The following is a 16,692-nucleotide window of genomic DNA, read 5'->3' as shown; positions in this document are numbered from 1 at the left end:
GCCTGGAATTTGGTTGTCCTTGTGGGTTTCTTCCAGGTGTTTTTGTTTCCTTCCACAGTCCAAAGAAGTATGGGTTAGCATGTTAATTGGTCACGTGGTGTATTATGTAGCTGTGCTCATTGGACTGCATGGGCTTATTACCATGCTGTATCTCTAAATATAAATTAACAAACTCATGATCAGCAAATTAGAGTTCAGAATATACTCTTCTTGATTTATTAAAGATATGGCAATTCTTGCAACAATCCCATATGTTGGAGCAGTGTATGATGGGGCCCATATGCCCTGGACAGGAGGTAGAGTTTTGTGTTGACTTGTGATACAGACTGTTTTTGAGGAACCCACTCCCCTCATGCTGGGGGGCACTCTCCAGATAATGCAGGGGTTCTCTGTACTAGCCCTGCAAGTAATGCATATACTCTATTGATGAACAGGAAAAATGTATTTCTACAATTTCATTTTATATTTTTAATGTTTTTAAATAATATGTATTTATAAAATCTTAGGGAAGTCAGAGCCGGCTCAAAAGGTTAGATGGTGTACTCCTACTCCTGTTTCTTATGTTCTTCTCCAATTATAAGGTTTAGCAGTAATGAATTGGGAGAAATTGTTATGGGAAACAGGGAAATGGCAACAGAATTTAATGCGTACTTTAGATCTGTCTTCACCAGGGAGGACACAAGCAATCTCCCAGATGTATGGATGGGCCAGGGTCATAAGATATCAGAGGAATTGAGACAGATTGACATTAGGAAAGAAACTGTGATGAGTAGACTGGTAGGACTGAAGGCTAATAAATCCCCGGGTCCAGATGGTCTGCATCCAAGGGTTCTAAAAGAGGTGGCTCAGGAAATTGCGGATGCATTGGTAATCATTTTCCAATGTTCCTTAGATTCAGGATCAGTTCCTGAAGGTTGGAGAGTGGCTAATGTTATCCCACTTTTCAAGAAGGGAGGGAAGGAGAAAACAGAGAACTATCGCCCTGTTAGCCTAACGTTAGTCGTGGGGAAGATGCTTGAGTCCATTATTAAGGACGAAATAGTGGCACATCTAGATGGCAGAAATAGGATTAGGCCGAGCCAGCATGGATTTACCAAGGGCAAATCATGCTTGACTAATCTGTTGGAGTTTTTTGAGGGTGTAACAAGGATGTTAGAAGAGGGTAAGCCAGTGGATGTTGTATACCTAGATTTTCAGAAGGCATTCGATAAGGTGCCACATAGGAGATTGGTGAGTAAAATCAGAGCTCATGGCATTGGGGGCAGGGTTTCAACATGGATAGAAAACTGGTTGGCAGATAGAAAGCAAAGGGTAGCAGTGAATGGGTGTTTCTCGGACTGGCTGGAGGTGACTAGTGGGGTACCACAGGGCTCTGTATTGGGACCACAGCTCTTTACGATTTATGTCAATGATTTAGATGAGGGCATTGAAAATTATATCAGCAAGTTTGCTGACGATACTAAACTGGGTGGCTGTGTGACATGCGAAGAGGACGTTAGGAGAATACAGGGAGACTTGGATAGGCTGGGTGAGTGGGCAGATACTTGGCAGATGTCATTCAATGTGAATAAATGTGAAGTTGCCCACTTTGGAAGCAGGAACAAGAGGGCAGAGTATTGTCTGAACAGTGTAGAGTTAGGTAAGGGAGAAATGCAAAGAGACCTAGGAGTCCTAGTTCACCAGTCAATGAAGGTGAATGAGCAAGTGCAACAGGCAGTGAAGAGGGCAAATGGAATGTTGGCCTTTGTTACAAGGGGAATTGAATACAAGAGCAAGGATGTCCTTTTGCATTTATACAGGGCCCTGGTGAGACCACACCTGGAATATTGTGTACAGTTTTGGTCTCCAGGTTTAAGGAAGGACATTCTGGCAGTTGAGGAAGTGCAGCATAGATTCACTAGGTTGATTCCTGGGATGGCAGGGCTGTCTTACGCAGAGAGATTGGAGAGATTGGGCTTGTACACGCTGGAATTGAGGAGATTGAGAGGGGATCTGATTGAAACGTTTAAGATAATTAAAGGATTTGATAGGATTGAGGCAGGAAATATGTTCCAGATGTTGGGAGAGTCCAGTACCAGAGGGCATGGATTGAGAATAAGAGGTCAGTTATTTAAAACAGAGTTGAGGAAGAGCTTCTTCTCCCAGAGAGTTGTGCAGGTGTGGAATGCACTACCTCGGAAGACGGTGGAGGCCAATTTTCTGGATGCTTTCAAGAAGGAGCTAGATAGATATCTGATGGATAGGGGAATCAAGGGATATGGGGACAAGGCAGGGACTGGGTATTGATAGTGAATGATCAGCCATGATCTCAGAATGGCGGTGCAGACTCGAGGGGCCGAATGGTCTACTTCTGCACCTATTGTCTATTGTCTAATTCTTTGTGATGGTATTGGGTTTGCTGACCATGAAGTTATAAACACAAATGAAGACCTTAAGCCCTATTGAATATAAATAGCCTTGAGTACCTTCACTGAAGAGAGATTATACTGTAACTACCCATTCTTCAAAGACTAGTTTACTTCCCTGCTTCTTTTCCATGGTGAGTTTGGCTGCCATTACCCACTGTGGGTCCCCTCTCCCTACCAAGATTCTTCCCCAACAAAGTTGTTTAAATACAGTTTATTTATCTTCAGTGATACACGTTTAAATTCAAACAACACTCTTAATGCATATTTCAAATTCACAGAGGATTTTCATCTTAAAATATTTCCAAATTACAAACCATTTTTTAAAATATAAAACATTTCTCACAAAGGATTTCTAAAGCATGGTATAATTCCTATAAACTGAAAACATATACCAGTCGTCTACTGCAGAAATCAAAACCATGTTCACCCTGTGTTTCTACCAAATTTCTTAATGTTCCTTACCCCATTCCTAATATGCATGAACTTCTCTCTACTTATACCCCTTTCCTTTATCACTTTGGTGACTTCACACAAAAGATGTTTTCTTTTTCCTTTTTTTTACACAAAGTCTAAAAACTTCTATGTGACACTGCTCTGCAATTAGAATCAAAAGCAGAATCAGGTTTATTATCGCTGGCATGTGATGTGAAATTTGTTAACTTAGCAGCAGCAGTTCAATGCAATACATAATATAGAAGAAATAAAAACAAAATGAAATAATTATAATAATAAAAAATAATTAACTAAATCAATTAAAGTTGTCATGGGTAACCCTAGTTTGGAACAGGGTCCAGAATTGACCCTATGAACTGTGCCGCTATTAAGAGAGAGAGAGGGAGGCATCCAGCACAATGAGAGAGAGATAGAGACAGAAATTGCTCAAAAGATTGATGTTATGGTTTCTCTGGAAGTTGTTTACCTTTCCGCAAGGACACTTGCCTGCTTGTTAAAGTTCCTGCAAAGAAAGCAGGGCAGGGCAGAGCATGTTGATGGACAGCTGGTGTCCAACAAGAGGAGATAAAAACCAGGTCTGCTGTTACACAGAGAGACACACACCACAAGACATGCAGTTTCAGACACTGAACGAGCTTTGTTGCACCCACATGAAGGGGGGTTTTTGGAGGATCGATTTGGGGAAATTGATCAGTGGCTCACAGTGTGAAAAGGTGTGACCGGTGGGGAATTATTTGTGTGTCCATCCTTGCCCTGGGTGATAATTCCACCACTGAAGAATGGTCGTACGTGTTATGGTCATAGTCAGTGACTACAACAGGATTTCAGAAGACAACGGGAAGATCGACGGCATCACCTCTCACCTCTCTCTCTTTCCAACGTTACTCAAATAACTACCTCGAACTAAAATGAACTCTCTTCATCATCGTAAGACTCTATTCATTCACCCCTAGGTTTGAAAGAGCCTAGTTTTGTTTGTGTGTGTGTGTGTATCATTGCTAATCTGTTTGATATATTTCCATTTATAGTACTGTATTGCATGGTTTACTAATAAACACTATTAGTTTATATCAATACCAGATTCCAATGTGTTTTCCATTTCTGTTGGTTCTTTAACCTGGTGATGAGGTATGTGACAAAGTATTCACATATTGAATAGATTAAAAATTGTGCAAAAAAACCCAGAAATACTATACATTAAAAAAGTGAGGTAGTGTCCAAGGGTTCAATGTTCAATCAGGAACTGGATGGCAGAGGGGAAGAAGCTGTTCCTGAATTAATACAATAAAGCTAACTTCCTTGAACTAAGCAACTTTGAGTCAGCTTCTTTGCTTTGATAAAAGCTGAATTAAACAACCCATCGTCGTATACCTCATCTTGAGATGCAATAAACCAACTGCGGTGAGGTACATTCTACTTCTCACAAAGCGTCAGAAAGCTGCTTTCTAGACAGTGCTTTTTTTTTAACTTAAAACTGATTGCTGCTTGTCATTTACATTTTATGAACTGAATACTGACTTCCCTTTACAACCAAAAGTTAAATCACACATAGTTGGAAGTTTACAACTGTTAGTGATCTTACAAGTGACAGCTACTGTGTTTAGAAAGAGAACTATGCAAAACATGAAACCACTAGCCTAGGACTGTGAATATCCATGACATCTTTAGTGATGAAAGACTTTAGAGAAATATTTTTGAGCAACTTCATTGTTAGCTTCTGTTGATTACATGTTCTGCAAGTGCTTTTTTTTGTAACTTAATAGTATTTCAAGTTGTTATTTTTCCTGTTCAATTGAAGTTTAATTGAATCTGGAGTGTTAGTTGCTGCCATTGTACAAAAACTTATTTTGATTTTGGTGTTATCTCGAAAGGTTTGAACAGAATGGTGCCTCTGTTACACAGAGGCTTGGTAAGGTTCCATGTGTTGGACACTGAACTATTGAATGATGTATATTGACCTATAAATATTGGAGACTGCAGCAAACTCATTAAAATGCCAAAGGACATTAAATGGCCACCTATGAGACCAGCATATTCCTGGCTTATATGCATGAGCTTGGACTGTTCTGCAATTATTAACTGAAAATCTTTACAGTGACAAAGAACCTATCAAGCTGGATACAGAGAAATTATTGTCATTTTCTTGTTGGGGGAGGGAGGAAATTGTAAAAAGAGACCTGCTTCATTTGCAGACTTAAAATATTGGAGGTTTGCAATTGGAAACATTTTTCATAAAAGGGTTGGTGGAATTTTGAAACACCTTTCCTCCTAAAAGGCTGTTGATGGCCAACTGAAATGGATTTTTATTATTCTTAGTATTTATACATTTATTTATTTGTTTGTTTATTTACTTATCTGTTACTTACTTATCTATATAACTAGATAGATAAATAAACAAATCAATCAATCAATAGATATCTATTTATTTAGAGTTAGAGTGCCCAACAGGCCGATCCGGGCCCCTGAGCCCCACCCAGCAACCCACCGATTTAGCCTAATGACTGGACAATTTACAATCACCAATTAACCTACTAACTAGTATGTCTTTGGCCTGTGGGAAGAAGCTGAAAGGGTCTGAAGCAAAGACAGCCAAATGGATTTGAAGTACAAATCAGCTGTGGCCTAGCTGACTGACTTGATGGCCACCATAATAACCTTGAAGAGTGACATGGTTTGCATCTGTTTTCCAATTGAAATAATTTATAATTGTTAAGATTATCATAAGGCATCGGGAGGTGTGTACAATGGCTTTATCTTCCCGTACTTAGTAATATGCAACAGCATTACAAATATTGCATTTGGAAAAATATAACGTCAAAATGTGATGCATCTGAAATGTGACAAGCCCATTCCAAATACAGCACTTATTTTACATATTGTTAGCCATTTCACTGCATAGTATTCTAACAATTAATTTTATTTGGTAAATGCAGTTCAGAAAATGCATAATGAATATTCAACTCAGTCCTAATTGCTCGTGAACAATATTCCAGAGATGCACACAAAAATCAACTTTTGCAAATAATAATTTGCAAGTCTGAAACCAACCTACCATGCTCTTTGTGATTTTTATAAATAACTTGGATGAAACGTGGAAGTTTGCAGATGGCACAAAGTTTGGTGGAGTTATAGTGTGGAGGATTGTTGTAGATTGCATTGGGACAGGATGCAGAACTGGGCTGAGAAGTGGCAGATGGAATTCAACCTTGAAAAGTGTGTGATTCATTTTGGAAGGTTGAATACAGGGTTAATGTCAGAATTTTTGGCAGTGTGGAGGAACCGAAGGATCTTGGGTGTCCATGTACATAGATCCCTCAAGGTTGCTGCGCAATATGACAGAGTTGTCAAGAAAACTTATGACATGTTAGCCTTTGTTAGTTAGGGGATTGAGGTCAGAAACGACCAAGTAATGTTGCAGCTCTATAAAACCCAGGTTAAACCACTCTTGGAATATTGTGTCTAGTTCTGGTTGCTTCATTGCAGGAAGAATGTGGCATCTTTGGAGAGGGTGCAGAGGAGATTTACCTGGATACTATCTGAACTAGAGAGCTCTCTAGTTGAGTGAGCTAGGTCTTTTCTCTTTGGAAAACAGGAGGATGAGAGGTGACTTAATAGAGGTATGCAAGATGGTAAGAGACATCAATCAAGTGGGTAGGCAGAGACTTTTTCCCAGGGTAGAAGTGACTAATACAAGGCATCATAATTTTAAGGTTATTGGAGGAAAGTTTAGGGGGAATGACAGAGGTAAGTTCTTTACGTTGAAGTTGTGGATATGTGGACTACCCTGCCAGGGTGGTGTTGAGGCAGATGCATTAAGGGCATTTAGGAAACTCTTAGATAGGAACAAGGATGATAGAAAAATGGAGGCTTATGTAAGAGGAAGGGCTAGATTGATGTTACAATAGGTTAAAAGCACCTGTACTGTCCTGTAACATTCTATACTTAATGGCATAAACATAAACTACCAAATTACTTAACCTGATTAAGTAAATACCTCAATATAAACGAATATCATAATTTTTCTTAAACTTAAAATATGGTGTGTCATGTGTTCAGAAGATGGCAGCAAGGGTACATGCAGGTGCAGAAACAGCTGGGCATGAATCTGGAATGTGGTTATCCCAGTCCAATGACCTACTTTATTTGTAGTTAGTAGAACCCTGGTTACAGTTATTGGAAAAAAAGATGACAAAAAACCCTTTGCCTTCTACTCCTCATGTACTCACTGAAATCAAAACCACCACTAAAATAAGAAAGGCCAAGTAACAACATAAAGCAAAAAATTCTTTTGAGAAAACAGAATCAATTTTCAGGCACTAGTGTAACTTTTTTGTGTTACGTGCTTTTCAACAACTGTTCTCTCTTCTTCCATTCATTCCTCATTCCTTCACTAGGGGAAACAAAACAAAATGTAAATGCACTCAGTGCAAATTAATTACTTGCATGTCTGTAATAGTCTTAACAGAGGAATTTTGTACCACTCCCAACTCCCTATTGTACTTTTAATAATTAAACTGTTCAAATTGGAAGGAAGAGTGAAAGCAGATTGTGTTTGGTTGAAGTTGGCAGATGAATGGAAGCATAGGATGATTTGGGAAAGAACATTCTTTATGGACAACACGTACAAAATGCTGGAGGAAGTCAACAGGCCAGGCAGCATCCATGGAAAAAAATATAGTTGATGTTTTGGCCCAAAACATAAACTGTACTTTTTTCCAAAGGTGCTGCCTGGCCTTCTGAGTTCCTCCAGTATTTTGTGTGCGTTGCTCAGATTTCCAGCATCTGCAGATTTTTTCTTGTTTGTTCTCTATGGACAACATATGCTTTTGATTTAGTTCTTTGTAAATCTCTACAAGTATTATCATAGCAACACTGATTTCTCATTTCACTTCAAAGCTGTGCTTTTCAGATAAGTCATATTCAAACAGCAAAGTAATGAATATCTTTGCTACCTTGAAATGTCATCTATTTTCTGAAGAAACCTCATGATTTTTACACTGTAAATTTCATCCTCCTCATCATAAACATGTTCAGTTCTCACAGTCTTCCAGATCTTATTGATGAATTCCTCTTTCTTTGTCCCGAGCTGTTTGTTCACTTCTTTCTCTAGATCATCAAATCCTTTCACTCCTACTCTGTACCTCAGTGAAATAAACCCGGTGAACCAATTTACAACTTCCCTCCATGGTATACTCCTGACTTCTTAACACCTGAGGCACTTACATTTTTTTATAATCTTTTGTCTTAGAGGTATCGTCAATTTTTATCTTTTAAAGAATTTCACAACTTCAAATATACTGTTACTGCTTAATTATCATTTTTAAGGACATTGTGGAAATAAATATTCATCATGATGAATGTGCTTTGATGAGTTAACAAAAATCAGATTGTGAAATACTTGCAGGGGTTTCTAGCAGCATCACACCATCATGTAATGTTGTATTAGAGACCAGTTAGCCTTTTGGGATTATGCTGTCTGAGTGAGATGATGGCACAGTGGTGAGATACAGTATGAGCAACTTGTGGGTGCTTTGGTGTGATACTGCATATGATGGGAAGTGAGTGGGAAGAGCTATTGTTTGATGCTGTATGAATTAATGGTAAGTGAAACAAACATTTACTTGATCTTGGAAACTTTTTAAATATGTTATAATACAGTACAATTTCTTCGAGTTAAAGCTTCATTCTCTGCTATGAATTTCTATAGCTGTACCTCACATCTATGATTTGTGGAATAAATCTACAGCACCAGATAGACAATCATTTTCCAGAAACTGCTACTCCCTTCTCAGAATTATTGGTGTAACCCTTACCCAACAGGCTGGTATATGTCTAGGGGAAAAAGGAGATCCAGCCACTCTCCAACACACCTCCCGTACACGCAGGTGCTGTGAGAATCGAGTTAATGCCTCGCGCCCGCCAACAGTATCAAACCCACAACAAATACCGTTATGAAATACACTTTAAAGTGTTTACTAAAATTAAAAAAATAGTAGGCAATACTATATATACATACACACAAGGAAAAAAACAAAAGGCGCCAACTTATCAAAGTTCAGTCTGTTTAGTGCACTCGTTGGAGCTCAATCAACGAACCAATCGACCCATCCGGCCGTCGCACCTGGGACCACCCCGGTGGTCTTACGAGCAGTCCAGCACACGTCCACCTTCCTCAGCGTCTTCCTCGGCCTCTCCCAAAAAACCCGCGAAAACCCCTCCCCCAAGTTCCCAGCATCGCAAGACACAATGACATTCCCCATTGATTAACAAATGAATACAATTACCGTATCAGCCATTCTAAAGTCAAACAACGGCGAGAGAAACACTTATCCGACAAAGAAACATTCCTACTTGTAACAAACCAAAGAGGCCATTTTGAGTAACATACCCAGGACATTGTACATTGGTATGACTTCCTTTAATAAAGGTGCGTACTACTCTGCTAGAATATTTCTGCCTTCCTGTGATGCTGGTATAAATGAACACCCATCATGGGGGATATGGTAACACTCACAGTATATCCAAAACTCCAATGTAATGAAGTAAGTTCTATCATGTTTGCACTGTACCCAAAATAGCAGAGCCCAGCACTGACCATCTGGGAACATTACTGCTTATCATTCTGTGTCTGGAAAAAACATCCATTTACCACCACTTGCTGCTTTCTATTCTTAGGCCAGTTTCTTATCTGCTTCCACTGACTTTCTTTCTCCCTTGGACTTCAATTTTGCTAACCAGTCTCTTATGTGGGTTTCTATCAGAAGTCTCCTGAAAATTCAAACATATGCACATATATCTACAATATAACTTTCATCAACCCTCTCTGCTACTTTCTTGAAAAAACATGATGCCCAAACAAAATTTGCTTTTGAGAAAATTATTCTGCTCCTTCAATATTAATTCAGAATTCTCAATTGTAGAATGATTGAGCTCTGTTTACAGCATGGGATTGTTACTGTTAACATACCTGTTGTTTTGAAAGGTTGGTAGCTATTTTTGCTGTACACTGATATTAAGTACACTATAACTATATAGCATATATAATCATATAACAATTACAGCATGGAGACAGGCCATCTTGGCCTTTCTAGTCCAAGCCGAGTACTTACTCTCACCTAGTCCCACCGACCTGCACTCAGCCCTTAACCCTCCATTCCTTTCCTGTCCATTACCTATCCAATTTTTTTAAAATGACAATATTGAACCTGCCTCTACCACTTCTACTGGAAGCTCGTTCCACACAGCTACCACTCTCTGAGTGAAGAAGTTCCCCATTGTGTTACCCTTAAACTTTTGCCCCTTAACTCTCAACTCATGTCCTCTTGTTTGAAGCTCCCCTACTCTCAGTGGGAAAAGCCTATCCATGTCAACTCTATCTATCCCCCTCATAATCTTAAATGCCTCTATCAAGTCCCCCCTCAACCTTCTACGCTCCAAAGAATAAAGACCTAACTTGCTCAACCTTTCTCTGTAACTTAGGTGCTGAAACCCAGGCAACATTCTAGTAAATCTCCTCTGTACTCTCTCTAATTTGTTGACATCTTTCCTATAATTCAGTGACCAGAACTGTACACAATACTCCAAATTTGGCCTCACCAATGCCTTGTAGAATTTTAACATTACATCCCAACTCCGATACTCAATGCTCCAATTTATAAAGGCCAGCATACCAAGAGCTTTCTTCACCACCCTATCCACATGAGATTCCACCTTCAGGGAACTGTGCACCATTATTCTTAGATTACTCTGTTCTACTGCATTCCTCAGTGCCCTACCATTTACCATGTATGTCCTATTTTGATTAGTCCTACCAAAATGTCGCACCTCACACTTATCAGCATTAAACTCCATCTGCCATCTTTCAGCCCACTCTTCTAACTGGCCTAAATCCCTCTGCAAGCTTTGAAAACCTACTTCATTATCCACAACACCACCTATCTTAGTATCATCTGCATACTTACTAATCCAATTTACCATCCCATCATCCAGATCATTAATGTATATGACAAACAACACTGGACCCAGTACAGATCCCTGAGGCACATCACTAGTCACTGGCCTCCAACCTGACAAACAATTATCCACCACTACTCTCTGGTATCTCCCATCTAGCCATTGTTGAATCCATTTTACTACTTCAATATTAATACCTAACGATTGAACCTTCCTAACTAACCTTCCATGTGGAACCTTGTCAAAGGCCTTACTGAAGTCCATATAGACAACATCCACTGCTTTACCCTCGTCAACTTTCCTTGCAACCTCTTCAAAAAATTCAATAAGATTTGTCAAACATGACCTTCCACGCACAAATCCATGCTGACTGTTCCTAATCAGACTCTGTCTATCCAGATAATTATATATACCTTCTCTAATAATACTTTCCATTAATTTACCCACCACTGACATCAAACTTACAGGCCGATAATTGCTAGGTTTACTCTTAGAACCCTTTTTAAGCAATGGAACCCCATGAGCAATCTGCCAATCCTCCAGCACCATCCCCGTTTCTAATGACATTTGAAATATTTCTGTTAGAGCCCCTGCGTTTTCTACACTAACTTCCCTCAAGGCCCTAGGGAAGATCCTGTCAGGAGCCGGAGACTTTTCCAAAACAAGTTTCCAATATCCCTTGAAACCATGGCTCTCTCAAACTTTTAACCTTTCCTTTCAACCTAACAGGAACCTAAAGATTCTGTACCCTCATAATTTCACCTTTAAATGACCTCCATTTCTCTATTACATCCTTCCCATAAAACAAATTGTCCCAATCCATTCCTTCTAAATCCTTTCGCATCTCCTCAAAGTTAGGCTTTCTCCAATCAAGAATCTCAGCTCTGGGTCCAGTCCTATCCTTCTCCATAATTATATTGAAACTAATGGCATTGTGATCACTGGACCTGAAGTGCTCCCCAAAACATACCTCTGTCACCTGACCTATCTCATTGATTAACAGGAGGTCCAACACTGCCCCTTCTCCAGTTGGTACCTCTATGTATTGCTGCAAAAAACTATCCTGCACACATTTTACAAACTCCAAACCATCCAGCCCTTTTACAGAATGGGCTTCCCAGTCTATGTGTGGAAAATTAAAATCTCCCACAATCACAACCTACAAATATCTGCTATCTCCTTACAAATTTGCTCCTCCAATTCTTGCTCCCCATTAGGAAGCACCCATATAATACACCCCTATAAGTGTTACTACACCTTTCCCATTCTTCAATTCCACCCAAATAGTCTCCCTAGACAAGTCCTCTAATATATCCTGCCAAAGCACCGCTGTAATATCTTCTCTGACAAGCAATACAACACTTCCCCCTCTTGCCCCTCCGATTCTATCACACCTGAAGCAACGAAATGCAGGAATATTTAGTTGCCAATCACACCCCTCCTGCAACCATGTTTCACTAATAGCTACAACATCATATTTCCAGGTATCAATCCATGCTCTCAGCTCATCCACCTTTCTTACAATGCTCCAAGCATTAAAATAGATGTATTTAAGAAATTCTCCACCTCTTACTCTCTGTTTATCCCTAACGGTGCAAACAACTTTACTATCTTTTTCTTCCTTCTCCCCTACATCTTCGGTCTGAGTGCTCCCCTTCACTATCACCTGCCTATCCTCCCTCACACACTGTCTACTATTTTTCTCTATTTATGAACAACCTCCTCTCTCCTAGTCTCTTCAATTTGATTCCCACCCCTCAACCATTCTAGTTTAAAGTCTCCCCGTCAGGATATTGGTCCCCCTAGGATTCAAGTGCAACCCGCCCTTCTTGTACAGGTCACACCTGCCCCAAAAGAGCTCCCAATGATCCAGAAACTTGAATCCCTGCCCCCTGCTCCAATCCCTCAGCCACGCATTTATTCTTCACCTCATTCCATTTCCTACTCTCACTGTCGCGTGGCACAGGCAGTAATCCCGAGATTACTACCTTTGCAGTCCTTCTTCTCAACTCCGTTCCTAACTCCCTATACTCTCGTTTCAGGACCTCTTCCCATTTCCTACCTATGTCATTGGTACATATCTGTACCACAACCTCTGGCTCCTAAGCCCATTTCAGGATATCTTGGACGATCAGAAACATCCTGGACCCTAGCACCAGGGAAGCAAACTACCATCTGGGTCTCCTGACTGCGTCCACAGAATCGCCTATCTGACCCCCTAACTATCAAGTCCCCTATTACTACTGCCTTCCTCTTCCTTTCCCTACCCTACTGAGCTACAGGGCCAGACTCTGTGCCGGAGGCATGGCCACTGTTGTTTCCCCCAAGTAGGCTGTCACCTCCCCCAACAGTACTCAAACAGTATTGTCAAGGGGTACAGCCACTGGGGTACTTTCTAGTACCTGACTCTTCCCCTTCCCTCTCCTAACCATGACCCACTTGTCTGTTTCCTGTGGCCCTGGTGTGACAAACATGGAGTGTTTGTCTTCAAAGCTTTGTCAATACATCCAGGTGAGCACATGGGGAGATAGCATACTCGACCACTGCTACTTTCCCTTCCGCAACACTTACCACCCCCCTCAATTTGGAAAATCTGATCACTCCCCTATCTTGCTGCTGCCAAACTACAGGCAGAAGTTGAAACAAGAGGCAGTCATAGTTAAAACTGTCCACTGTTGGTCCAACCAATCGGCCTTCATGCTACAGGACTGCTTTGTTGACATCGACTGGAATGTCTTCTATGATGTGGAAGTCTCTGAGTTTACAGAAGGGGTCAAGAGTTTCGGCCAGAAGTGCATCAAGGATGTCCCCCAGAAATTGGTCAGGGTCTAGCCAAACCAGAAACTCTGGTTCAGCAGTTCCTTACAAGCAACACTTGCCATGTGAGACAGAGCTTACATTGCCTGTAACCAGCAGGAACTTGGGAAATGCAGCTATGATCTGCACAAAGTCATTCTGTCCACCAACATCACACGCAGCTTATGGCAAGATTTGCACACCATCGCAGACTTCTTCAAAACTAAATGCAGTGTAGCTTCTAACATCACTGCCTCTCTCCCAGATAAGCTAAAATTTTTTTACGCTCAATTCAATATTGCCAACACTGACCCCTGAGGAGAGCTACAGCTGGTGTGACCGGTAGCTTGGTCATTTCTGAGGCTGAAGTACGCAGGTGTTTCCAACAAGATGACAAGATGCAAGGCTGTGGGATCGGACGGCATCCCAGGGCGGGTACTCACAGTGTGCGTGGCACAACGGGCAGGTGTGTTTACAGACATTTTTAACCTCTCCATCCCCCGATGTAGATTCCCATCCTGTTTCAAAACATCCACCATTCTTCCTGTACCTAAAAGACCAAGGTAACATGTCTGAATGACTGGCATCCTGTTGCACTCACCTCAATAATAAGCAAATCCTTTGAGAGGCTGGTCAAGGACTACATCTGCAGCATGTTACCACCCACAGTGGACCCCCTACAATTTGCCTGCTAACACAACTGATCGACAATAGCCACAGCTCTACATACCGTCCTTACACATCTGGAGAAGAAGGATGCTTATGTGAGAATGCTCTTCTTGGACTACAGTTCAGCATTCAACACCATAATTCCCTCCAGGCTCAACAAGAAGCTCAGAGACCTCGGCCTTCACCCTGTGTGAACACCTGCCTGGACTTCCTGTCGGATCACTGGCAGGTATTAAGAGTGGGCTCCCTCACCTCTGCCCCTCTGACCCTCAAAACAAGGCTGTGTACTAAGCCCCCTCCTTTACCCTCTGTATACCCATGACTGTGTCACCACCCACAGCTCCAATCTGGTAATTAAATTTGCTGATGATACTACACTGATTGGCCTAATCTCAAATAATAATGAGGCAGCCTACAGAGAAGAAGTCATCACCTTGACACAGTGGTATGAAGAAAACAACCTTTCCCTCAATGTCGCAAAGGCAAAGGAGATGATTGTGGACTAGAGGAGGAATGGAGACAGGCTAACCCCTATTGACATCAATGGACCTGGGGCTGAGAGGGTGAACAGCTTTAAATTCTTCAGCATACACATCACCGAGGATCTCACGTGATCTATACATACTGGCTGTGTGGTGAAAAAGGCACAACAGCACCCCTTTCACCTCAGACGGTTGAAGAAGCTTGGTATGGGCCCCCAAATCCTAAGAACTTTCTACAGGGGTACAATTGAGAGCATCCTGACTGGCTGCATCACTGCCTGGTATGGGAACTGTACTTCCTTTAATCATAGGATTCTGCAGAGAGTGGTGTGGACAGCCCAGTGCATCTGTCGATGTGAACTTCCCACTATTCAGGACATTTACAAAGACAGGTGTGCAAAAAAGGGACCAAAGAATCATTGGGGAATTGAGTCACCCCAATCACAAACTGTTCCAGCTATCATCCAGGAAATGATACTACAGCATAAAAGTCAGAACCAACAGGCTCCAGTGCAGCGTCTTCCAACAGGACATCAGAATGATCATGCTGACACAACTGTATTTCTATGTTATTTTGCTGTACATAGTATTTATTATAATTTACTATAAATTGAACATTGCACATTTAGATGGAGGCATAACAAAGATTTTTACTCCTCATGAAAATGAAGGATGTAAGTAATAGTCAATTCAACCATACACAATCTTAAGGTTCATCTTCTTGCAGGCAGCCACAAAACAAAGAAACACAATAGAATCCATGAAAAGCTTCACATCACAAAGACAATCAAAAAACAAATAGTGCAGCCAGTAAGTTAAAAAAAATACACAGAACAATAACTGCAGAGTCTCCAAAAGTGAGTCCACAGTCATGGAGCCAGTTCAGTACTGAGGTGAGTACCAATGGCTGCAGGCCACAGCTGTAGGGTCAGTTCAGCGCTGAGGTGAGTAAAACCTCATGCATCAGTGAACTGAACACCGGTTTGTTCGGCTTGGCACTTAAATTGGCTAAATATCGGTTCATTTTGCACTCTGGGGTCTGGACTGCACAACTTCAATCTGGTCTGAAGTTTCATTCCGGCTCCAAATCCGGTCCAGCAACGATCACTGTAGCTGTACCTGCCTTATCAAGAGTCCAATTTGCTGAATTCTTCAGGATACCACAAAAATGCCAGGTCATACAAATGATTTGAATGCACAGCTCCCAAACGGAAATTTGGGCTATGGATTGCAGTGATCAAAGACCAGAAAAAGTTATATTTAGTAGAATAGTTGGTAGTTTTGTTAGCTGTCCGAAAAATCTCTGTGTTTCACCAGCTCCATCTTGGGCCACTTGGCTGCTTCCACAATATTCCACTTAGGTGCTTTTGTAAATTATTGATCTATCATGGTAGTGAGTGCAAGTTTAAAACCTTACTCTATCCTAGACTTAAAACTAATTGCAAAACAGCTGCTCTTTATTCTCTCATACTAAGAAGTTAGGAGTTCCACAGAAAAGATAGTATTGTAGCGGTGTGCTACACGCAGCGCTAAAATTACGACACGGAGTCAGTAACTGCAGTCGAAGGAAAAAACTTTATTCGAAAACTTCAGCCTCACTTTTAAGCCTCCCTCAACCGGCCCCCCATGGCACAGAGGCTCCAAAGCTCTGTGCTCGCAAACCCCCGTAGGCTATCTAATTGTGAGTCGGTTCGGATGCGCCAGGAAATGGGTTGCCACATAACCCCCCCCCCCCCCAGAACCGGCGATACACCCCCCCAATGTCCACAGTCTGGGCCAGAACCTGCTTGGGAGGTCGGCCTCTGCGCTGAGGCGCCGGAAACTCGGCCGGTTGCGCCAGGTCCACATGGGCCGGTTTGAGGCGGTCCACCGTGAAAACCTCCTCTTTCCCCCCAACGTCCAGCACGAACGTGGACCCGTTGTTCTGGAGC

The 16,692-nt window shown here is 41.4% G+C and overlaps 1 protein-coding gene across 3 annotated transcripts in view; it reads left to right on the top strand.

Moving 5' to 3' along the window:
- The window catches only part of rgs7bpa (regulator of G protein signaling 7 binding protein a), a 73,104-nt gene that overhangs the window by 25,705 nt on the left and 30,707 nt on the right, over positions 1–16,692 (top strand). Inside the window, exon 3 of one of the 3 annotated variants that reach the window (XM_059988554.1) lies at positions 11,697–11,702. The exons of the other annotated variants lie outside the window; for them this stretch is intronic. Coding sequence (XP_059844537.1) covers positions 11,697–11,702 — 6 coding nt within the window. The remainder of the gene's footprint in view (positions 1–11,696; positions 11,703–16,692) is intronic. 3 annotated transcript variants of the gene reach the window in all.

Source organism: Hypanus sabinus, chromosome 14 (genome assembly GCF_030144855.1).
Source record: "Hypanus sabinus isolate sHypSab1 chromosome 14, sHypSab1.hap1, whole genome shotgun sequence".
NCBI classification, from domain to species: Eukaryota; Metazoa; Chordata; class Chondrichthyes; order Myliobatiformes; family Dasyatidae; genus Hypanus; species Hypanus sabinus.
This window is presented reverse-complemented; position numbering and strand designations above follow the sequence as displayed.